Source organism: Trachypithecus francoisi, unplaced genomic scaffold, assembly GCF_009764315.1.
Source record: "Trachypithecus francoisi isolate TF-2019V2 unplaced genomic scaffold, Tfra_2.0 Lachesis_group12, whole genome shotgun sequence".
NCBI lineage: Eukaryota > Metazoa > Chordata > Mammalia > Primates > Cercopithecidae > Trachypithecus > Trachypithecus francoisi.
This window is the reverse complement of record NW_022681457.1, coordinates 12,617,982-12,641,391: the sequence shown is the minus strand read 5'-3', so window position 1 is coordinate 12,641,391 and position 23,410 is coordinate 12,617,982. Positions and strand designations below refer to the sequence as shown.

General features: G+C 45.6%; 1 protein-coding gene across 3 annotated transcripts; it reads right to left on the bottom strand.

Moving 5' to 3' along the window:
• Nucleotides 1-10,644: 10,644 nt before the first annotated feature.
• ZNF543 (zinc finger protein 543) lies at nucleotides 10,645-21,365 on the bottom strand. 3 transcript variants are annotated; one of them, XM_033224608.1, is made up of 4 exons: nucleotides 20,976-21,365; nucleotides 17,738-17,864; nucleotides 14,443-14,538; nucleotides 10,645-12,745 (listed from the first exon to the last, which is right to left on the bottom strand). In XM_033224608.1, exons 1-4 carry the CDS (start codon nucleotides 20,991-20,993, stop codon nucleotides 11,184-11,186), a joined length of 1,803 nt encoding a protein of 600 aa, XP_033080499.1. In that variant the 5' UTR covers nucleotides 20,994-21,365; the 3' UTR covers nucleotides 10,645-11,183. The 3 variants fall into 3 exon arrangements, with proteins under 3 accessions (XP_033080499.1, XP_033080500.1, XP_033080501.1); XM_033224609.1 differs by having other exon boundaries at nucleotides 21,279-21,349; XM_033224610.1 differs by lacking the exon at nucleotides 17,738-17,864.
• Between the last annotated feature and the right edge of the window lie 2,045 nt (nucleotides 21,366-23,410).

Genomic DNA, 23,410 nt, shown 5'->3' with positions numbered 1-23,410 from the left:
CCGGTTGGCATTATACTTTCACTTCCAGGATACGTCATCTCAAGGCAAGTAGTGAGAGTTGTTAGCACTCCACTCCCTGCAGCCCTCTCCAAAGACAGATCAAGAGCACAAAACTTAAAAGAAGAGAGCTTCAAGGACATTTGGAACAGTTAAAATAGAGACCTAACATTTGGAACAATTAAAATAAAGACCTCACTCAGTTTTTCTGAGTTGCAAAAAGGGGGAAGGGAGTGGGAATAAAAATATTTGAAGAAATAAAGGCCAAACATTTCCCAAATTTGGCAGAAGGCATACACCTAAAGACTTGAAAACCTGAACAATCACCAAACAGGATAAACACAAAAAAATTCCACACCAGGGCACATCATAATTGCATTTCTGAAGACTAAAGACAAACATTTTAAAAGCAGCTAGAGAGAAATGACACATTAGTAAAGGAGAAAAACAGTTCAAACGGAAGCAGATTTCTCATTTAAAACCAGAGGCCACAAGGAATTGCTGCAATGTTTTTCAAGTTTTCCAAAAGAAAAGACTTGTCAACCATGAATCCTATACCACACAAAAAATTTCCTTCAAGAATCAATAAATAAAGATATTCTCAGATAAAAGAAAAAGAGAATATTTGTCACAGGTAGACTTATTCTGAAAGAATGGCTACAGGAAGTTCTCTACACGCAAAGAAAATGGTAGAAGGAGGCTTCAAGATGGAAGAACAATGGAAAGGGTAAGAAATACAGGCCAAGAGACTATTCTTGTCCTTTCAACAAAGTTTGACATTATGACATAGGACTAGAGATTTCAAATGAATAGGTTTGACAACAGAAGCAGAAATTATAACATCATTCAATATGGTGCTCAGTACGTGGAGGATAAACGCTTAAGACAATTGTATTAAAATAATAATGGGGCCGGGCGCAGTGGCTCACGCCTGTAATCCCAGCACTTTGGGAGGCCGAGGTGGGCAGATCATGAGGTCAGGCGATCAAGACCATCCTGGCCAACGTGGTGAAACCCCATCTCTACTAAAAATACAAAAATTAGCTGGGCATGGTGGCAAGCACCTGTAGTCCCAGTTACTGGGAGGTTGAGGCAGGAGAATCTCTTGAATCTGGGAGGTGGAAGTTGCAGTGAGCTGAGATTGCACCACTGCGCTCCAGCCGGTGACAGAACGAGACTCCATCTCAAAAAAAAAAAAAAAAAAAAAAGAATAATGAGTATAAAGACATCTAATAAAAGTAACATTTCTACAAATCACTCAAATTGCTATAATGTTGACAACCAGCAGATTGTGACTAAGTTACATACATACATTTTAATAAAGTAACCACTAAAATAATTATACCAAGAAATACACTTAAAAAAAAAACCCACTATATTAAAGATGAACTTGCTGTTAAATTAGGAATTTAAAAAACACTACAGACAAGTAAAAACTGAATTCTTAAAATTGTACAGGGTATCCAAAAAAGGGCAAGAAAATAAAATATGCCCAAAACCAAACCAAACCAAAACAGAAAAAAAAAAAAAAAAGGAAAAAGAGGCCAGGCGTGGTGGCTCACGCCTGTAAACCCAGCACTTTGGGAGGCTGAGGTGGGCAGATCACCTGAGGTCAAGAGTTCGAGAACTGCCTAGCGAACATGGCGAAACCCATCTCTACTAAAAAATACAAAAATTAGCCAGGCATGGTGGCACATGCCTGTAATCCCAGCTACTCAGGAGGCTGAGGCAGGAGAATTGCTTGAACCCAGGAAGTGGAGGTTGTAGCGAGCCAAGATCACACCACTGTACTGGAGCCTGGGCAACAGAGCAAGACTCTGTCTCAAGAAAAAAAAAAAAGAAAAAGAAAAAGAAAAACAAAGGAAAAAAATGATAGATTTAGCGCAACATATCAAGAGCCACTTTAAAGATAAATGGTTTAATATACCAACTAAGAGAGATTTTCAAAGTGAAAAAGAGCAAGACCCAACTATATATTGTCTACATAAAATTTACTGCAAATATAATGATGTAGGCATGTTGAAAATAAAAGAAATGGACAAAGATAAGCCATGCAAACATTAATTTTTTTTTTTTGAGACGGGGTCTTGCTCTGTCGCCCAGGCTGGAGTGCAGTGGCACCATCTTGGCTCACTGCAAGCTCCACCTCCCGAGTTCATGCCATTCTCCTGCCTCAGCCTCCTGAGTAGCTGGGACTACAGGCGCCCACCACCATGCCCAATTTTTTGTATTTTTAGTAGAGACGGGGTTTCACTATGTTAGCCAGGATGGTCTCGACCTCCTGATCTAGTGATCCGCCCGCCTCGGCCTCCCAAAGTGCTGGGATTACAGACGTGAGCCACCGCGCTGTGCCTCAAACGTTTACTTTTAACAATGCAGCAGTTATGTCTTGTATTAGTAAAAGAGAAAATAAACTTCAGAGCTCAGAAAATCAAAATGGTCAAAGAGGAAAGTTTCTTTTTTTTTTTTTTTTTTTTTTTTTTTATTTTTATTTTTTGAGACGGAGTCTCGCTCTGCCGCCCAGGCTGGAGTGCAGTGGCCGGATCTCAGCTCACTGCAAGCTCCGCCTCCTGGGTTTAAGCCATTCTCCTGCCTCAGCCTCCCGAGTAGCTGGGACTACAGGCGCCCGCCACGTCGCCCGGCTAGTTTTTTGTATTTTTAGTAGAGACAGGGTTTCACGGTGTTAGCCAGGATGGTCTCGATCTCCTGACCTCGTGATCCGCCCGTCTCGGCCTCCCAAAGTGCTGGGATTACAGGCTTGAGCCACCGCGCCCGGCCAAAGAGGAAAGTTTCATAATGATAAGAGGGTCGATGCATGAAGAAGATATAATAATCATAAATGCATATGCACCAAACAAGAGAACATTCAAATATATGAAGCAAAAAGTGATAGAATTGAAAGGAGAAATTAAGAATTCCACAATTACAGTTGGAGACTTTAACATTCTTCTTTTAGCAAAATATTAGACAAAAAATAAGGAAAATATAGAAAGTCTGAATAACATCATTAATCAACAGGATCCATAAACACAGAATATTTTACCAAACAACACCAGAATATACATCCTTTTTACAAGTACCTGTGGAATACTCAACAAGCATGTTGTTTATTGGTTTCTTGTTTATGGGCCCCAAACAAACGTCAACAAATACAAATGTTTTGAAATTAAACGAGCTTGTGCTCAGGCCAAATGTGAAACTTAAAATAACAAAATGATAACAGGAATATTTTAAATACTTGGGAATGAAAGAGCACACTTTTCTTTTTTTCTTTCTTTTTCTTTTCTTTTTTTTTTTTTTGAGACGGAATCTTGCTCTGTCGCCAGGCAGACTGCACGCCAGGCTGGAGTGCAGTGGTGCGATCTCAGCTCCCGGGTTCAAGCGATTCTTCTGCCTCAGCCTTCCGAGTAGCTGGGATTACAGGAGCACACCACCACGCCCAGCTAATTTTTGTATTTTTAGTAGAGATGGGGTTTCACCATGTTGGCCAGGATGGTCTCTGTCTCTTGACCTCGTGATCTGCCTGCCTTAGCCTGCCAAAGTGCTGGGGTTACAGGCGTGAGCCACCGCGCCCGGCTGAAAGAGCACACTTCTAAATAACCCATGTGTCACAGATAATTCCTTAAATGGAATCAAGAAATAGTGAAGCTGAATGAAAATATAATTACAATATAGTAAAATGTAAGATGAAGCTCAAACAGCGCTGAGTTTAGCTTATAAAACTAAATGCTTACATTAGAATAAAGTAATGATAATCTAAGCTCCCACCTTAAGAAACTACAAACAGCAATATACAACCAAAACAAGCAGAAAAAGAAAATAATGAAGATCAGAATAGAAATCAAAGACAGAACACATAGAAAATCAATGACACAGAAAACTGGTTCTTTGAAATAGTCAATAAAATTTATAAACATCTAAAATGAACAAAGATAAAGAAAGAAGACACATAATCACTATTAGGAATAAAACAAAGGATACAACTACAGAACCTTCTGTCGTGAAGGGAATAATAAGGGAATGCTTCAAGTAAATAATTCCACAAATTTAAATTAGAAAACTGAGATGAAATGAAACAATTCCTCAAAAAGAATAATCTATCAAAACCCACCCCATATGAAATACTTGGAGTACCTATTAAGTTGAATGACTATGTAATTCAAATCTTCCACAAGAGAAACCTCCAGACTTAAATGGTTTCACCGAAAAATTCTACCAAATACTTAAAGGAAACGACACCAATTCTACCAAATGTCATGCAAATAAAAGGGGGGTGGCACTGCAGGAAAACTTCTCAATTTATTTTGGGAGGCCAGTACTAGTCCAAACACCAAAATCAGATAAAGTGAAAACAAAAAAATACAACTACTGACCAGTATTGCTCATTGTTGCGGTCCCCAACTCCCCTGCTTTCTGTGTCCTGACCTAGAAAATGCAAGGTGCCTCGACAGCTCTGTGACCCGGGACCAAGCGTGTGTCTTCCCTGCAGGCTTAAATGTAAGCTAGGGATTGGAATGCCCAGGCACTGACAAAGTTACGTTGTTGCCCGAAATACTGAGAGATCAAACACGTTGCTAAGCATGCAGAAACTGGTCCTGGATCTGAGCCAAGTTCCTTACGCCCTCATATACTCTCTATAACCCAAACTTCTCATCGCAGACACACACAAGTAGAGCTTTTTGTTTGTTTGCTGTCCAACACAAGGACACATTGCAGCCCCCCAACCCCATATGAAAGTTCCTCCGAGAAATGATTTGAACTGATTACCCTGGTGTTTTATGCTCCTTTCTTTGGAATTCCAACAGGTCCTATCTCAGGACTTTTTGAAACAGTCCCTTGCGGAAACTCCTCTGCCACTTTTGGGGAAATTCCAGCCACATGATTTGGCCAGATGGAATACTCATGATTTCAGATACAAAATTTCTCAATAAAATACTAGCAAATGGAATGTTGTAATTAAAAGAAATCATATTCCAATTAGCCAGGCGTGGTGGCACGTGACTGCAGTCCAAGCTCTTTGGGAGGCTGAAGCAGGAGAATTGCTTGAACCTGGGAAGCAGAGGTTGCAGTGAGCTGAGATCGTGCCACTGTACTCCAGCCTGGGTGACGGAGGGAGACTTCATCTCAAAAAAAAAAAAAAAAAAAAATTATATTCTATGACCTGATGGGGTTTATTCCAGGAGTGCAAGGCTGGCCTACATTCAAAAATCGGCCATGCACGGTGGCTCACACCTGTAATTCCAGTACTTTGGGAGGCTGAGGTGGGCGGATTCCTTGAGGTTGGAACATGGTGAAACCCCATCTCTACTAAAAATACAAAAATTAGCTGGGCGTGGTGGTGCACGCCTGTAGTTCCAGCTACTTGGGAGGCTGAGGCAAGAGAATTACTTGAACCTGGGAGGCGGAGGTTGCAGTGAGCTGAGATTACACCACTGCACTCCAGCCTTGGTGAAAGAGTGAGACGTGGTCTTAAAAAAACAACAAAAAATTCTAAAATCTGTTAAAGCAATCCATCCTAACAGGCTAAAGAAGAAAAATTACATGAACATATCAATTGAAGGGGGAAAAGCATTTGGCAAATTAAATGCCCATTCACAATAAAAGCCCTCAGCAACTCAGAAGTGAAACTTTCTTTTTTTTTTTTTTTTTTTTTTTTTGAGACGGAGTCTGGCTCTGCCGCCCAGGCTGGAGTGCAGTGGCCGGATCTCAGCTCACTGCAAGCTCCGCCTCCCGGGTTCACGCCATTCTCCTGCCTCAGCCTCCCGAGTAGCTGGGACTACAGGCGCCCGCCACCTCGCCCGGCTAATTTTTTTGTATTTTTTAGTAGAGACGGGGGTTTCACCGTGTTAGCCAGGATGGTCTCGATCTCCTGACCTCATGATCCGCCCGTCTCGGCCTCCCAAAGTGCTGGGATTACAGGCTTGAGCCACCGCGCCCGGCCGGAAACTTTCTAAAGAACACGTACATAAAAGTCTACAGGTATCATACTTCACCATCTACACGGAATGCTTTCTCCCAAACATCAAGAAAAAGGCAAGTACATCCTCTTTCACCACTTCTATTCAAAATCACACTGGAAGTTCCAGCTAGTGCAATAAATACAAGAAAAGGAAATAAAAGTAATATAGCTTGGGAAGGTGAAGTAAGATGTTTGGGTCAGGAGTGGTGGCTCATGCCTCTAATTCCAGCACTTTGGGAGGCTGAGGCAGGAGACTCACTTGAGCTCAGGAGTTTGAGACCAGTTTGGCAACATGGTGAAACCTCATCTCTACAAAATATACAAAAATTAGTTGGGCATAGTGGAGTGTGCCGGTAATCCCAGCTACTTGAGAGGCTGAGGGTAAAAAGTGCTTGAACCCGAGAGGCAGAGGTTGCAGTGAGCCAAGATTGCACCACTGTACTCCAGCTTAGGTGACAAAGCAAGAGTCTCAAAAAAAGAGAAATAAGAAATAAGATGTTTCTAATAACATTAATATTTATAAGAAAGAAAATCCTAAGAAAGCTATCAAAAAATGTTGCTAGAACTATTGACTTCAGTAAAGTCACAATATACATATAAAAATTATAATTTATATATTTCTCTATAATTGTAAGTACCAAGTGCAAACTGAAATTTAAAACTCAATACAGGCCGGGCGCGGTGGCTCATGCCTGTAATCCCAGCACTTTGGGAGGCTGAGACGGGCGGATCACGAGGTCAGGAGATCGAGACCATCCTGGCTAACACTTTGGTGAAACCCCGTCTCGACTAAAAATACAAAAAATTAGCCAGGTGCGGTGGCGGGCACCTGTAGTCCCAGCTACATGGGAGGCTGAGGCAGGAGAATGGCGTGAACCCGGGAGGCGGAGCTTGCAGGGAGCCGAGATTGCGCCAGTGCACTCCAGCCTGGGCGACAGACAGAGCGAGACTCCGTCTCAAAAAAATAAAAAATAAAAATAAAACTCAATACAACATATAATGGCCCCCTAAGAAACTGTCTAGATTTTTAAAATATGTCCATAATCTATAAGCTGAAAATTACAAAACACTTATGAAATAAGAAGGACCACAATAAACAGAGGGACGTACCATATACATGAACTGCAAGACTCAACAAGATGTCAATTCCCACCAAAATGATCTTTAGATTTAAGGTAATTTGTATCAAAATCCCAGCAACATATTTCGTAGAGACAAACATGCAATATATAAGCAAAGCCAAAGGAAAAAATTGGTATGAAAGCCAAATCAATTTTTATTTTTATTTTTTGAGACAAGAGTCTCGCTCTGTCACCCAGGCTGAAGCACAGTGGCACCATCTCGGCTCAATGCAACCTCCGCCTCCTGGGTTCAAACAATTCTTCTGCCTCAGCCTCCCAAGCAGCTGGGATTACAGGCACCTGCCACCTTACCTGGCTAGGTTTTGTATTTTTTTTTTAAGAGATGAGGTTTCACCATGTTGGCCAGGCTGGTCTTGAACTTATGACCTCATGTGATCTGCCCACCTCGGCCTCTGAAAGTGTTGAGATTACAGGCATGAGCCACCGCGCCCAGCCCCAAATCAATTTTTAAAAAGAACAAAGAGTGAGGAATAAGTTTACCCTATTTTAAAATTTACTAGCTAGCAACAGTAATCAAAATAGCGTGGTACTGGCATAGGTTTAGGCTCAAAGACCAGTGGCATAACATAGAGAACCCAGAAATAGACCAATAACTTTTTGCTAAGGTGTAAAAGCAATTCAATAGAGGCAGAATAGTCTTTTCAACAAATGGAGCTTAAAAAAATTCAGTTCATACTGTAATACAAAAATTAACATGGATCAGATTCAAATGCAGAAGATAAGATTTGTAAGAGGAAATACGATAGAAAATATTAAGGACCTAAAACCTGGTGAGGAGTTCTTAGACATGACATAAAAAGGACAAGGAGGGCCGGGCGCAGTGGCCCACGCCTATAATCCCAACACTTTGGAAGGCTGAGGCAGGCAGATCACAAGGTCAAGAGATGGAGACCATCCTGGCCAACATGGTGAAACCCCATCTCTACTAAAAATGCAAAAATTAGCTGGGTGTCGGGAGGCGGAGGTTGCAGTGAGCTGAGATCCGGCCACTGCACTCCAGACCGGGCGACAGAGCAAGACTCCGTCTCAAAAAAAAAAAAAAAAAAAAAAAAAAAAAAAAAAAAAAATTAGCTGGGTGTGGTGGCACGCACCCATAGTCCCAGCTACCTGGGAGGCTGAGGCAGGAGAATCACTTCAACCCGGAAGGCAAAGGCTGCAGCGAGCTGAGATCTCACCACTGCACTCCAGCCTGGGCAATAGAGCGAGACTCCATCTCAATTAAAAAAAAAAAAAGGACCAAGAGATGTCTTCAAAATAATGACATGAATTAATGCAATACAAAATGGCTTTGCCTACAACAGAAAACTATACATGTGGTCATTAAAAGGCTCTGAGGGTTGGGCACGGTGGCTCACGCCTATAATCCCAGCACTTTGGGAGGCCGAGGCAGGTGGATTACCTGTCAGGAGTTCGAGACCAGCCTGACCAAAATGGAGAAACCCCATCTCTACTAAAAATAAAAAATTAGCTGGGCGTAGTGGCACATGCCTGTAATGCCAGCTACTCGAGGAAGCTGAGGCAGGAGAATTGCTTGAACCCAGAAGGCAGAGGTTGCAGTGAGCCAAGATTGTGCCATTGCACTCCAGCCTGAGCAACAAGAGCAAAACTGTCTCAAAAAAAAAAAAAAAAAGAAGCCGGGCGCGGTGGCTCAAGCCTGTAATCCCAGCACTTTGGGAGGTCGAGACGGGCGGATCACGAGGTCAGGAGATCGAGACCATCCTGGCTAACACGGTGAAACCCCGTCTCTACTAAAAAATACAAAAAAAAAAAAAAACTAGCCGGGCGAGGTGGCGGGTGCCTGTAGTCCCAGCTACCCGGGAGGCTGAGGCAGGAGAATGGCCTAAACCTGGGAGGTGGAGCTTGCAGTGAGCTGAGATCCGGCCACTGCACTCCAGCCTGGGCGATAGAGTGAGACTCCGTCTCAAAAAAAAAAAAAAAAAAAAAAAAGGCTCTGAAGAGGGAAGTCCCACTAGGACACCCCTCTCTCTCATAGCAGAGAGCTAGTCTCCTTTTTCTTTTTTTTTTGAGACGGAGTCTCGCTCTGTCGCCCAGGCTGGAGTGCAGTGGTGCGATCTCGACTCACTGCAACCTCTGCCTCGCAGGTTCACGCCGTTCTCCTGCCTCAGCCTCCCGAGTAGCTGGGACTACAGGCGCCCGCCACCGCACCCGGCCTCCTTTCTCTTTCTTTTGCCTATTAAACCTCTGCTCCTAAACCAAGTAAGTAAATAAATAAATAAGGCTTTGAGGAGTTCAAAGTGAATACATGATTATTTTTACTACTGTACAATATATATTTTTAATATGAGGTAATACTATCACATGTGGCTCAAAATCTAGTTTTTTTTTTTTGTTTTTTAGACGGAGTCTCGCTCTGTCACTCAGGCTGGAGTGCAGTGGCCGGATCTCAGCTCACTGCAAGCTCCGCCTCCCGGGTTTAGGCCATTCTCCTGCCTCAGCCTCCCGAGTAGCTGGGACTACAGGTGCCTGCCACCATTCCCGGCTAGTTTTTTGTATTTTTTAGTAGAGACAGGGTTTCACCGTGTTAGCCAGGATGGTCTTGATCTCCTGACCTCGCGATCCGCCCGTCTCGGCCTCCCAAAGTGCTGGGATTACAGGCTTGAGCCACCGCGCCCGGCAAAATCTAGTCTTAAAAATGTTATCAAAAAGGAATTCCAAAATGCTCTAAATGTATATCATTTTAATCAAGCCTAAGTCCATGGTGACAACTGTGAAAGTCACACATCCCTACATATATGCATGCTGGCTTACGTGTTAAAATTCCAGTTAAAGAGAATTTTCACACACTGTTTAAAAATATTAAAAATGACATTCCTTCTATGTGTTTTTCTGAGCTTACTACGATCTTTTAAATGCATTCAGCTACATACTATATTTTTGGGGGGCCTTAATCTGACCTTTAGAAAAGTGAGGTGGACCTAACTCTCTCTAAGGAGAGGTAAAGAAGCTGAGAAACCACAATCATAGGAAAAAAACTAAGATGCCCAGGATTACTCTGTGTACGAACAATTACACTACCATCCCTATCCCAGGAAAACTAAAAAAAAAAAAAAAAAAAAAAAAAAAAAAAGTAAACCCACATCAAGAAAAAGTATGTGTATTGGGTACAGACATCCAGTGAAACAGTTTTTTTTAAACAAGCATCTGAAGTGGACAATGTGTCCAAACATATGTACATCCTTATCTCCTTATAAAAGTGTTTCATAACTCAAGCCTCCATTTTTTTTTTTTTTTTTTTTTTGAGACGGAGTCTCGCTCTGTCACCCAGGCTGGAGTGCTGTGGCCGGATCTCAGCTCACTGCAAGCTCCGCCTCCCGGGTTTACACCATTCTCCTGCCTCAGCCTCCCGAGTAGCTGAGACTACAGGCGCCGCCACGTCGCCCGGCTAGTTTTTTGTAGTTGTTAGTAGAGACGGGGTTTCACCATGTTAGCCAGGATGGTCTCAATCTCCTGACCTAGTGATCCGCCCGTCTCGGCCTCCCAAAGTGCTGGGATTACAGGCTTGAGCCACCGCGCCCGGCCGCCTCCATATTTTTTATAAAGATGTATGCTCCTACACCTCAAGAGTGGAGAATGTTGCAGGACTAAGCAAGCTTTCACCAAATGTTTTCAAACCATTCGTCTAACTGTTCAGACACTGGGCAGCAGTGAATGTACAAAGAGGAAAAATAAAGGGGATGAGATTTTTTGTTTCTGAAACATTTCCCTCTCCCAAATAAAATAAAAAAGGGATGACAAATTGCCATAGGCTTGTCAGACAAGTCTAAAAGAAGCTGTGTTTTATTCCTCTTCCCTATATCTCCTTCTCCTTTGTTTAAATATCCCTGAGATAATATGTCACTGTAAACGAAGAAGAAAGATGTGGCTGAAGGTTTTCCTAAGTGCATAGTAACCACTGGGTCTCTCTCATGGGTGAATTCTCAGATGGAGAATAAGACTCCAGGCTGGTTCAATTTCTAACATGATTGTTCAGGTGACAAATGATAATCTATGACACGCTTTCTCAAAGACAGGATGCTTATGAAGTTTCTCTTCAGTATGAATGGCCAGATGGTAAGATGTTCCTTTCACCACAGATTTTCTTCAGCGGTGATATTCAAAAACTCTTTTCCTAATAAAAATTTGTGAATGTTGACTGAAGTCTGTGCAGTCATAAAAGGTCTTCCCACATCTGTCACAATGGTAGGTTTTCTCCCAGTATGAATCCGTTGATGATGTGTGAGGGAGGAGCTGCGATTAAAAGCCTTTCCACACTCACTGCATTCATACGGCTTCTCTCCAGTGTGAATGATGGAGTGTCGAATAAGGTTTGCGCTCCGGCAAAAGGCCTTCCCACACTGGATGCATTCATAGGGTTTCTCTCCAGTGTGAATCTGTTGGTGCCTCGTAAGGTGTGAGCTGCGGTTGAAGGCCTTCCCACACTCCACGCACTCATAGGGTTTCTCTCCAGTGTGGATGCTGAAGTGGCGAATGAGGTCTGCCCTATCACTAAAGGCTTTTCCACATTCTTTGCATTCATAGGGTTTTTCTCCAGTGTGAGTCCTTTTATGCAAGACAAAAGTGGAGTAGTGGGTGAAGGCCTTTCCGCATTCACTGCATTCATAAGGCTTCTCCCCAGTGTGAATCCGCTGGTGCTGCTTGAGGTGTGACCTGCGGTTGAAGGCCTTCCCACACTCCATGCACTTATAGGGCTTCTCCCCGGTGTGGATGATGTGGTGCTGAATGAGGTCTGCACTCTCACAAAAGGCTTTTCCACACTCGTTGCATTCGAAGGGTTTCACTCCAGTGTGAATCTGCTGGTGCCACGTGAGGTATGACCGGCGGTTGAAGGCCTTCCCACACTCAGTGCACTCGTAGGGCTTCTCTCCCGTGTGGATGATGTAGTGTCGAATGAAACCTGGTCTATCTCGAAAGGCTTTGCCACACTCTTTGCACACAAAGGGTTTTTCTCCCGTGTGGCTCCTGTTATGCAAGACGAACGTGGAGCGGTGGGTGAAGGCCTTTCCGCATTCACTGCACTTGTAAGGCTTCTCTCCGGTGTGAATCCGCTGGTGCCGTGTGAGGTGTGACCTGCGGTTAAAAGCCTTTCCACACTCCATGCACTTATAGGGCTTCTCCCCAGTGTGGATGATGTGGTGCTGAAGAAGATGAGTGCTCTTGCTAAAGGTCTTCCCACACTCTGTGCATTCATAGGGCTTCACTCGAGAGTGAATCCGCTCATGCTGAACAAGGAGGGAATTCTTTTTAAACACTTTCCCGCATTCCTCACATTTATAGGAATTTTTCTCTTCACGAATCAAGGAATCTGTAACTGGTCCATGTGAATCACATTCATAGAGATCATCTTCTGTTGAAACTTGTTTTTGTGTAATCCTTGTACATATACCATCACCTGACCCCAAACCATCACGTTCAGAACTCATTTTCTCCAGGAGCTTCTCCCCCTGGGAGTCTATCCCTACTTTCGAGTGGACTTCTTGCATTTCAGATGGCCCATCTTGATCCTTGGCTTGCCCTAATTGGGAGTCCTTTGAGACTCCCTGTGTCAGTCGTTCCTGCAGTAAGACTTCCTCAGGCAAGGCCAGGTGAAAAAAGCTAGGCTCTGTGGTCTTGGGTTTTGTGTTGTCACCTGGAAGGAATACAATACACAAAAAGGATTAGAGATGGCATTATAGAAGAAACAAAGGCCAGGGACAGTGCTTCATGCCTGTAATCCCAGCACTTTGGGAGGCCAAGGCAGGCAGATCACCTGAGGTCAGGAGTTCGAGACCAGCCTGGCCAACATGATGAAACCTGTCTGTACCAAAAATACAAAAATTAGCTGGGCATGGTGGCACACGCCTGTAATCCCAGCTACTCAGGAGGCTAAGGCAGGAGAATCACTTGAACCTGGAAGGCAGAGGTTGCAGTGAGCCGAGACTGTGCCACTACACTTCAATTTGGGCAACAGAGCAAGACTCCATCTCAAAAAAAAGAAGAAGAAGAAACAAGATCAGCATTTCAGTGAGAACAAGAAGATGAAACAGTACCCTCAGCCTCCCAAAGTGCTGGGATTACAGGCATTAAGTCGCCATGCCCAGCCTAGAGTAGATCTTGAATGAGAAAATAATGCTGGGCACGATGGCTCATGCCTGCAATCCCAGCACTTTGGGAGGCTGAGGCGGGTGGATCACCTAAGGTCAGGAGTTTGAGAACAGCCTGACCAAAATGGAGAAACCCCATCTCTACTAAAAATACAAAATTAGCCAGGTGTGGTGGCACATGCCTGTAATCCCAGCTACTTGGGAGGCTGAGGCAGCAGAATCACTTGAACCTGGGAGATGGAGGTTGTAGCGAGCCGAGATCGCGCCATCGTACTCCTGCCAGGGCAACAGTGAGAGACTCCGTCTCGGGGGGGGGAAAAAAATGGGCCAAAAATAGAGTCTGCCTTATAGGACTATAGTGAAGATGAAGTGAAACACTACATATACTATGTTCGACAGAGAGCAAGACACTGAGTAAAAAATAAATACATGTTAGCCATACTTTTTTATTATGGGTTAGTGAAGTATATACATCTGGGACCTAACTTGGAAGTACTTAAATTTAAGATGTAAGAGGCCAGGCGGCCGGGCGCGGTGGCTCAAGCCTGTAATCCCAGCACTTTGGGAGGCCGAGACGGGCGGATCACGAGGTCAGGACATCGAGACCATCCTGGCTAACACGGTGAAACCCCGTCTCTACTACAAAAAATACAAAAAACTAGCCGGGTGAGGTGGTGGGCGCCTGTAGTCCCAGCTACTCGTGAGGCTGAGGCAGGAGAATGGCGTGAACCCGGGAGGCGGAGCTTGCAGTGAGCTGAGATCCGCCACTGCACTCCGGCCTGGGCAACAGAGCAAGACTCCGTCTCAAAAAAAAAAAAAAAAAAAAAAGAGGCCAGGCTTGGTGGCTCAGCATTTTCCAAGGCTGAGGCAGAAGGAGAGCTTGAGCCCAGGTGTTTGAGACCCACCTCAGCAACATAACAAGACCATCTCTATAAAAAATTTTAAAACCTCAGCCAGGCATGGTGCACATGCCTGTAGTCTCAGCTACCTGGGAGGCTGAGGTGGGAGAATCCCTTGAGCCCAGGAGGTTGAGGCTGCCGTGAGCTATGATCACACCACTGTACTCCAGCCTGAGTGAGAGAGTGAGATCCTGTCTGAGGCAAAAAAAACAAAAAAAAGAGGCTCCATGGATCCCAAGCACCCAGAGAGACCACAATAAGACTGCCCACAAAATTCAGAGGCAGGGTTCACTTTTCCATGTGCAAGCTGCCATGATCCCACCTTCCCAGCTGTTGGCTCCTACCTGGACAGGAGCTTTGGGAGAGGTCTTTCTTAACAATCCATAGCACCTCTCTGCGATCCAACTGGTAGATCAGCTCTGGTTTGAACAAAGGACAGCCTGTGCATGGAGAACGGAAGAGGACACAGGGAGTTAGGTTAGAAGAAAGAAACCTCTCAATCTGATCTGGGACTTCAGGATGGGGAAGACCATGAAATGAAGCTATTCTCAGCTAAGCAAAGAAAATATTAAACGTGACCATAAAACAACTACAAAAACGCCATCTGGCTGGGCACAGTGGGTCATGCCTGTAATCCCAGCACTTTGGGAGGCCAAGGCAGGTGGATCACCTGAGGTCAGGAGTTCAAGATCAGCCTGACCAACATGGTGAAACCCCATCTCTACTAAAAATACAAAAAATTAGCCAGGTGTGGTGGCGGGCGCCTGTAATCCCAGCTACTCGGGAGGCTGAACCAGGGAGGCGGAGGTTGCAGTGAGCTGAGATCATGCCGCTGCACTCCAGCCTGGGCAACAAGAGCGAAACTCCGCCTCAAAGAAAAAAACAAAAAACAAAAAAAACCAACAAAAAACCATCCTCATTGGGCCCCAAAGACTGTAAGCAGTAGTGTTGGCTGTGTGACAGTACCAGTTACTTTTAATCTCCATCCTACAAAAATCTCAACCCTGTTCAGACAAATTTTCTGAAGGGATTTTATAATTAGTCCCCATGGCAGGTAGAAAAGCCCTGGTCTCCATCATCTTGCAAATGGCAACCCTGATCATCTGTACTCTGAGGTAGGCAGGTGACCTATACCAGCCACTCCAAAGAGAGAGAAAGCCTTCATTCCAGGAAGGGCTAAATGAGGAAGGCTGCCACTCCTGCTGCCATGCAGCATCATGGGAATTCTGTGAGGGAACCTGCCTAAAAACCTTACCAAGAGGAGAGAGCAAAAAGGCTGGGCACAGGGGCTCACGTTTGTAATCTCAACACTTGGGGAGTCTGAGACCAGCCTGGGCAACATGGTGAAACCCCATCTCTACTAAAAATGCAAAAATTAGCTGCACGTGGTGTCATGCACCTGTGGTCTCAGCTACTTAGCAGACTGAGGTGGGAGGATCACTTGAGCCCAGAAGGCCGAGGTTGCAATAAGCTGAGATCGCATCACTGCACTCCAGCCTGGGTTACAGAGTGAGACCCTATCTCCAAAAAATAAAAAAGAAAGAGGGAGCAAAGAAAGACAACTGGCTTGACACCCACCAACCCAGGAGCCAGCCTTACCGCTAAGCTTATTCGGTGAGATAATACATTTCCGCCGGGCGCGGTGGCTCACGCCTGTAATCCCAGCACTTTGGGAGGCTGAGGCGGGCGGATCACAAGGTCAGGAGATCAAGACCACGGTGAAACCCCGTCTCTACTAAAAATACAAAAAATTAGCCGGGCACAGTGGCGGGCGCCTGTAGTCCCAGCTACTCAGGAGGCTGAGGCAGGAGAATGGCGTGAACCCAGGAGGTGGAGCTTGCAGTGAGCCAAGATCGCACCACTGCACTCCAGCCCAGGGGACAGAGCAAGACTCCGCCTCAAAAAAAAAAAAAAAAAAAAATATATTATATATATACATATATATTTCCTTCAGGGTTAAGACTGTATGAGCTCATCTGCACATATAGCCCAAAACTTTTCAAAATATAAGGGGGTAAAATACATAAGTACTCTATAGAGAAGTTAATGGCAAGGCAGTAGGACCCACAAAAACACAAGGTGGGATTCATCAGTCATCTCTAAGCAAATGTTCACTCATTTTTGCTATGTGTCTGGCACTGGGTTCAATGACAGTGCAGTGGAAAAGGGGAATCAGACCTTCCTTCAGCTTTGTTAGGATCATGCTCCCCACCACCTCAGGGCCTTTGCACACGCCGGCCTGCCTACTTGGAATACTACTTGCTCCTCTCTCTTGTTCCTTCTAATTAACTCACTCTTTGGGTCTCAGCTCAAATGTCACTTCTTGGAGAGACTTTCCTGCTGTGGCTCTCGAATCCAAGTCCTTAATCAATATGCCACCCCGCCACAGAACTTTACTCCTAATAGGAAGTCAATAACTGATATTTATACAATGTAACTATAACCTAGCGAATATGCCAAGCAATTTAAATGCATTGTATTTTATAAACACTGAATTAAATTTAGGCATTAGTTTAGAAAAGAAATAACATATTTGAGATACTGAATCTCCATTCAGGAGAAAGGTAAGTTCCTTCACTGATCTAAGGCTTTTTTTTTACATCGCTACTCCTATGGGCCCTGCATGAAAAATTCTATTTTAGGATTTATTTAGCACTACATTGCTACTCCTATGGGCCCTGCATGAAAAATTCTATTTTAGGATTTCTTCACAGGATGCCCATTAAGAATGTACTGCAATCAGGACCACATTATAGATGAAGAAATCGAGGCTCAGGCAGAGAAAGTGATTGCTAAAATCTGGGAAACGGCGAATGGCCAAGCTAAAATGAACACCTCAGTCGAGTCATCAGAAGCATCTGGCCAATGTAACCACAGAACTACACAAAGTTGTTCCAAAAAATGCTGAGTCCAAGTGTGATTCTGCTGATTATGAGGACAGTGATTTAGAGAGTAGTAACAATAGTGACAGCAACAAGGGTCACAATTGCTAACCTGCACCCAACCTCCTACCACACACACTGTACTGAACCATTTGCCCTCACACTAGCCCTGTGAAATAAACACTATATTGGACCCCCTTTTGTGTTTTTTTTTTTCAGATGGAGTCTCTCTCACATTGTCCCCCGGGCTGGAGTGCAGTGACGCACTTGGCTCACTGCAACCTCCGCCTCCTGGGTTCAAGGTATTCTCCTGCCTCAGTCTCCCGAGTAGCTGGGATGACAGGCACCCACCACCACACCCGGCTAATTTTTTGTATTTTTAGTAGAGACGGGGTTTCACCATGTTGCCCAGGCTTGTCTCAAACTCCTGACCTCCTGATTTGTCCGCCGTGGCCTCCCAAAGTGCTGGGATGACAGGAGTGAGCCACCGTGCTGGCCTGGCCCTTTTTATTCATGAGAAAAATTGAGGCACGGAGATTCCTTAACTTGCCCAGGAACACAAGGATCATAAGCAGTGGAGATGGGAGTGGACTCCTGGACACCAGACCCTGGTCTCCCAAGTGCTACACTCAGAGCAAATGCTGAACACCCCTGTGTGCTGCCAGAAGCCTCAGAACAAGTAGGCTGTGGAGGAGAGAGGGGAACATGAGTAGGACAACTCAATCCTAAGTGAGGACTGGACCAGAAGGGGCCTTACCCAGAGACACGAGAAGCCCACAGGTCTCCAGCATCACCTCCTGATACAAGGTTTTCTGGGCTGCATCCAACTGTCCCCACTCCTCTTGGGTGAATGTCACAGCCACATCCTCAAAGGTCACAGACACCTGGAAAATTAAACGGAGATAGTAGTATTTCCCTTGGAACTGTGGAACACAATTAGAACTTGTCACTCCAGCACTGCAAAAGATGCACAGTGATGCAAGAATTCAATCACCAAGCATCTCCAGAGGGCCATGATCTGTGCCAGGCATAAGGGGAATGTGGACACTGCCTTGGATAAATTACAGCAGTGTCGGCCGGGCGCGGTGGCTCAAGCCTGTAATCCCAGCACTTTGGGAGGCCGAGACGGGCGGATCACGAGGTCAGGAGATCGAGACCATCCTGGCTAACATGGTGAAACCCTGTCTCTACTAAAAATTACAAAAAACTAGCCGGGCGAGGTGGCGGGCGCCTGTAGTCCCAGCTACTCGGGAGGCTGAGGCAGGAGAATGGCGTAAACCCGGGAGGCGGAGCTTGCAGTGAGCTGAGATCCGGCCACTGTACTCCAGCCTGGGCGACAGAGCAAGACTCCGTCTCAAAAAAAAAAAAAAAAAAAACAAATTACGGCAGTGTCGGCCAGGCGCGGTGGCTCACGCCTATAATCCCAGCACTTTGGGAGGCCGAGGCGGGCAGATCATGAGGTCAGGAGATCGAGACCATGCTGGCTAACACGGTGAAACCCCATCTCTACTAAAAATACAAAAAAAAATTAGCCGGGCATAGTGGCGGGCGCCTGTAGTCCCAGCTACTCGGGAGGCTGAGGCAGGAGAACGGCGTGAACCCCTAAGGAGGAGCTTGCAGTGAGCCAAGATCGTGCCACCGCACTCCAGCCTGGGTGACTGAGCAAGACTCCGTCTCAAAAAAAAAAAAAAAAAAATTACAGCAGTGAAGAGAGAGAGGCTATGCAGGAAGCCACTTGACACAGAAATAAGGTTAGGACAATCCGAAGTGGACTGAGAGGCACAGACAGTCAGTGCTCTGGGACATCAGAGGAATGGGAAAGAATAATAACAAACAATAACACCAGCAATAGTAACAACAGCAGCACCTGAGTCTTACCCATCCTGCCTGTGAGCCTGCCTCATGCTAATGGCTTTACATGCCATGGTCAAGTGACTAAAAGTCCCCAGCTCAGGAGTCAGACTCCTGAGGTTTAAAAGCAAATTCCTGAAATCAACACAAGCCTGTTATGTGACCTTGGAAATCTCATTTCATTTATCCGAGCCTTGATGTCCAGGTCAGTACAACAAGGTTTTCCACTTCACCAAGAACAGTCAAAAGAGCTGAAGAAAAGCTGTAAAGGAAACATTGAGGCAAAGGGCCACAGCCCCTGAGTTCACCACCATCATCTCCACGTCACACTCAGAGACTTGAGGTCCAGGACCTCTACTAGTCTACCCAAAGTCACATGTCTTATCAGAAGAGACAGAATTTGAACCCAGGGCCCTATGGTCTATATTCTCATCATGCAACCTGACACTCCTTCATTAGCAAAGTTAATGCACAGTTAATGAGGATGGGAAACATTGAAATACATCCATTTGAGCCACCCTGAAAATATTTTCAGGTTTTTTTTTTTTTTTTTTTTTTGAGACAGGGTCTATTTTGCCCAGGCTGGGTTTGAACTCATGATCCTCCTGCCTTAGCCTCCCAAGCTGGAACTACAGACACATGCCACTGCGCTGGGATTAGCCACTTGAAAATATTTTCATGGACATGGGCAGAGCAGCATAGTCATAATCACCTAGCTCACAGAAGAGTCACCTGAAGTGGTGGCACCTGCCTCAAAGGTGGCAGGGCCTGGACCTGCATCTGCTTCCTTGGAGACTACTTCTGGGCCTCACAGATGCCCATTCTCATAGGAAGAATCCACAACAAGCTATCACTACCTTTTCCTGTTTGAGTCCTACCAGCAAGTATCCCTGAGGTCAGGGTACTTCAGGAGCAAGGAACAAGAGTCAGGTTGTAGCCATGAGAACATGGGCCCCTGACTGGCTATGATGACTGTCCTGGCTAAGGAGGAAGGCACATCTAGCAAAAGACCACAAAATCTTGTGTCCCAAGAGTATAGGAGAAAACTACTCAGGAAACCACTGCGGAAGCCACATGGGTCCCCTGCGGACTCCTTAAAACACCAATATACCATTTTTTTTTCTTTTTTAGTCCACACAGTTCCACCAGTATGAAATGCCATGACTCCCATTGCCCAAGACCACCTGCTAGAAGGAGGCCTGCTCACCTTGCAAAGTTTACTTTAGGTGTCATCCCAGGCCTCCCTAACCATTGCGGGTCAAGAAGAGGGTAAAAACACAGGCTGTGATAGTAGACACACCAGTTGTTAGTTTCTGATATTTAAGAGCTACAGTGATGTAAGGCAGGTAATTGAACCTATGTGCGCCTCAAGCTGCTCTTGTGTAAAACAGTGATGACAAAAGAACCTAATTCTAAGGAGTTCAGGATTAAATGAGCTGAGGGTTAAATAATGCCTGCCAATTAGCCTTGATGATTGGACTCTTGATGATCAGCTGTCACTCTTTGCAATTACTTCTTTTCTCTTTGTTCACATAATATCCTAGACAAACTCAAACAGCAAGCTTTTTAAATATCGTCAGATTCCCTATACAAAAATGCCAGATTCTGGGCAAGTGTGTAACGCACCACTTCAGCCGGAATTGCCAAAAAAGGCACCTCCAAATAGGTGACATTTGGACAGAGGCCAGAAGGATGTGAGAGGGAGGCCCTGCGAAGTTATAGGGGCAGTGTTCGAGGTAAAGGGAAGTGCAAAGAGAAAGGCTGGAAAATGGAAGAGGACTGCACGGTCAGGTTGGTGACTCTGAACAGCAAAGGACCAGGGAAAAATGGAGAGACAAAGTCAGGGGTGGTTGGCCAGCTGGATGGGGTAGGGGCTGGCAGGCAACAGAGGAGGTTGGATTTAGGGGAAGTGTGATTACAGCCCTAGAAGGAAGCATCATTCATCCTTCTACCAAGGACTGAGCACCTGTCGGAGGCCAACACTGTTGCAAGACTGCGGATAAAAGAAGTGACAAGCTATGGCCACTTCTCTTAAATAAACGACGGCGACAAAGAAAAATCCTGTGGCTGTCTTGGCTTCCGCCTGCCCAGGAGGCCTCCAGAAGTAGCAGAGCAGCAGCAAGGCCGAGACCTCGTCCACTCACCTGCGCCGAGGCTGCCATCCTGGGACCCTGCAGCCCTAGCGGGGCCCGGGAATGCCGCGGCTCAGTCGACCCCAACCCTTCTCTATCCTGGGTGGGGCGACCTCGGCTGACTTTCGCACTCAGAGCCTCAGTTTCCCCAGAGAAAAATGCGCACAAAGCCGGCGCAGCGTCGGGGCTGTGGAGACGGAGGGCGGCTGTGGAGGCCTAGGCCCCGGCGGGAGCCGGCGGAACACCCCGTTAGGGAACAAGTAGGGGGTCAGCCTCCCGCCAAGACGCGGAGAAGGGGCGTAACAGCCTCATTACCCTTCCTTGCTCAGGCCTCTGGACGCGCCCACCGAGCGGTCCAAGCCCCACACTGTTTCAGTGCCAATCCGGTTCACGGAGATGACGTCATGCAAGAAGCGGAAGTCCCGCCTCCGCCGCCCAGGCCCGCAGGACGCCTTCTGAGTAAGGCAGTTTTTCCCTCACATCTACCTCGTGTGGGAACTCACCAAGTACAGCGGACTCCATGTAAGTGCGCACAAAGACCCCCGCGGCGTCTTAGGGCCGCCGTTTTACTACAGGCACGAGTCGGAGGGTCGAAAGGTCCTTTCTAGCTTAGGAAAATTGAGTTCAGGAGGCGGGGATATTCGCCCCGATTCAGATCATGGGCTGGGCCCAGAATTTCTGCCTCACTTTCCCTCTTTTAGGGAGGTAGCTCATGTAATCTCAGTGCTTTGGGATGCCAACACAAAATAATTGCTTGACGTCAGGAGTTTGAGACCAGCCTGGGCAATATAGTAAGATCTTACTTATATCTATAAAAAAAAAAAAAAAGAGGAAGACATGATGGCATACACCTGTAGTCCTAGACAATGGTCAGTGGGAGGCTGAAACAAGAGGATTGCTTGAGCTCAGGAGTTTGAGGTTATAGAGAGATATGATGAGAGAAAACACCACATAAACACACTGAGATGCCATCTTATCCTGATCAGAATGGCTATTATTAAAAAGTAAAAAACCAGGCCGGGCGCGGTGGCTCAAGCCTGTAATCCCAGCACTTTGGGAGGCCGAGTCGGGCGGATCACGAGGTCAGAAGATCGAGACCATCCTGGCTAACCCGGTGAAACCCCGTCTCTACTAAAAAATACAAAAAAAAAAAAAAAAAAAAAACTAGCCGGGCGAGGTGGCGGGCGCCTGTAGTCCCAGCTACTCGGGAGGCTGAGGCAGGGGAATGGCGTAAACCCGGGAGACGGAGCTTGCAGTGAGCTGAGATCCGGCCACTGCACTCCAGCCTGGGCGACAGAGCGAGACTCCGTCTCAAAAAAAAAAAAAAAAAAAAAAGTAAAAAACCAACAGATGGTGTGGATGCAGGGAAAAGGGAATGCTTATACACTATTGGTGGGAATGTAAATTAGTACAACCTCTATGGAAAACAGTATGGAGACTTATCAAATAACTAAAAATAGAACTGTAATTTGATCTGGCAATTCCACTATTGGGTATCTACTTAAAGGAAAATAAACCATTATATCAAAAAGCATGTACTTACATGCTTAGTGTAGCACTATTCACAGTAGCAAAGTCATAGAATCAACCTAAGTGTCCATTGACAGATGATTGGATAAAGAAAATGTGATATATAGATATCTATATACACACACCATGGAATACTACTCAGTCATTTAAAAAAAATCATGGCTTTTGCAGCAACATGGCTGGAACTGGGGGCCATTCTCTTAAGTGAAATAACTCAGAAACAGAAAGTCAAATACTGCGTGTTATCACTTATAAGTGGTAGCTAAATGATGTATACATATGGAAATAGTGGAATAATAGACGAAATTTAAAAAGATGGGAGGCATTGCCGGGACCCCTCACACCATGGTGCTGCACTCACCCACACCACGGCCATGCCACCCCATTGGCACACACTTGCAGGTAGCCCCCCTGCACTGCCCCAGTGTGCACACTTGCTTGTGGCCTCCCCATCTCCCAGCCACAGTGCATTCTCTGCAGTCCCCACAGTGTTCTGCTGGAGCACTTTTGCCAGCAGACAGAGAACACCTCAGCCCCTCCAGCACAGCAGGTGCTTCACCTCAAGCAGCCAGAGAACAAAACCAAGGGCTTAGTCCCCACTCCCCAGGTTTACAGCATGCAGCTCAGGAGTGCTCAGCTGAGCCTTGGCCTGTGAAAGCACCCATAATTGAAACCATTCAACTAAACCCAACTTATACCACAGTAAAACCCCCAAGGGCATCAAATAATATAAAAGCAGAAAGCCCCATCCAAAGGACAGCAACTTCAAAGAGTCAAGGAACATCAGCTCACACAGATGGGAAAGAACCAGTGCAAGATTTCTGGCAACTCTAAAAGTCTCCAAACGACTGCACTAGCTCTCCAGTGATGGTTTGTAACCACGCTTAAATGGCTGAAATGACAGAATTCAGAGTCTG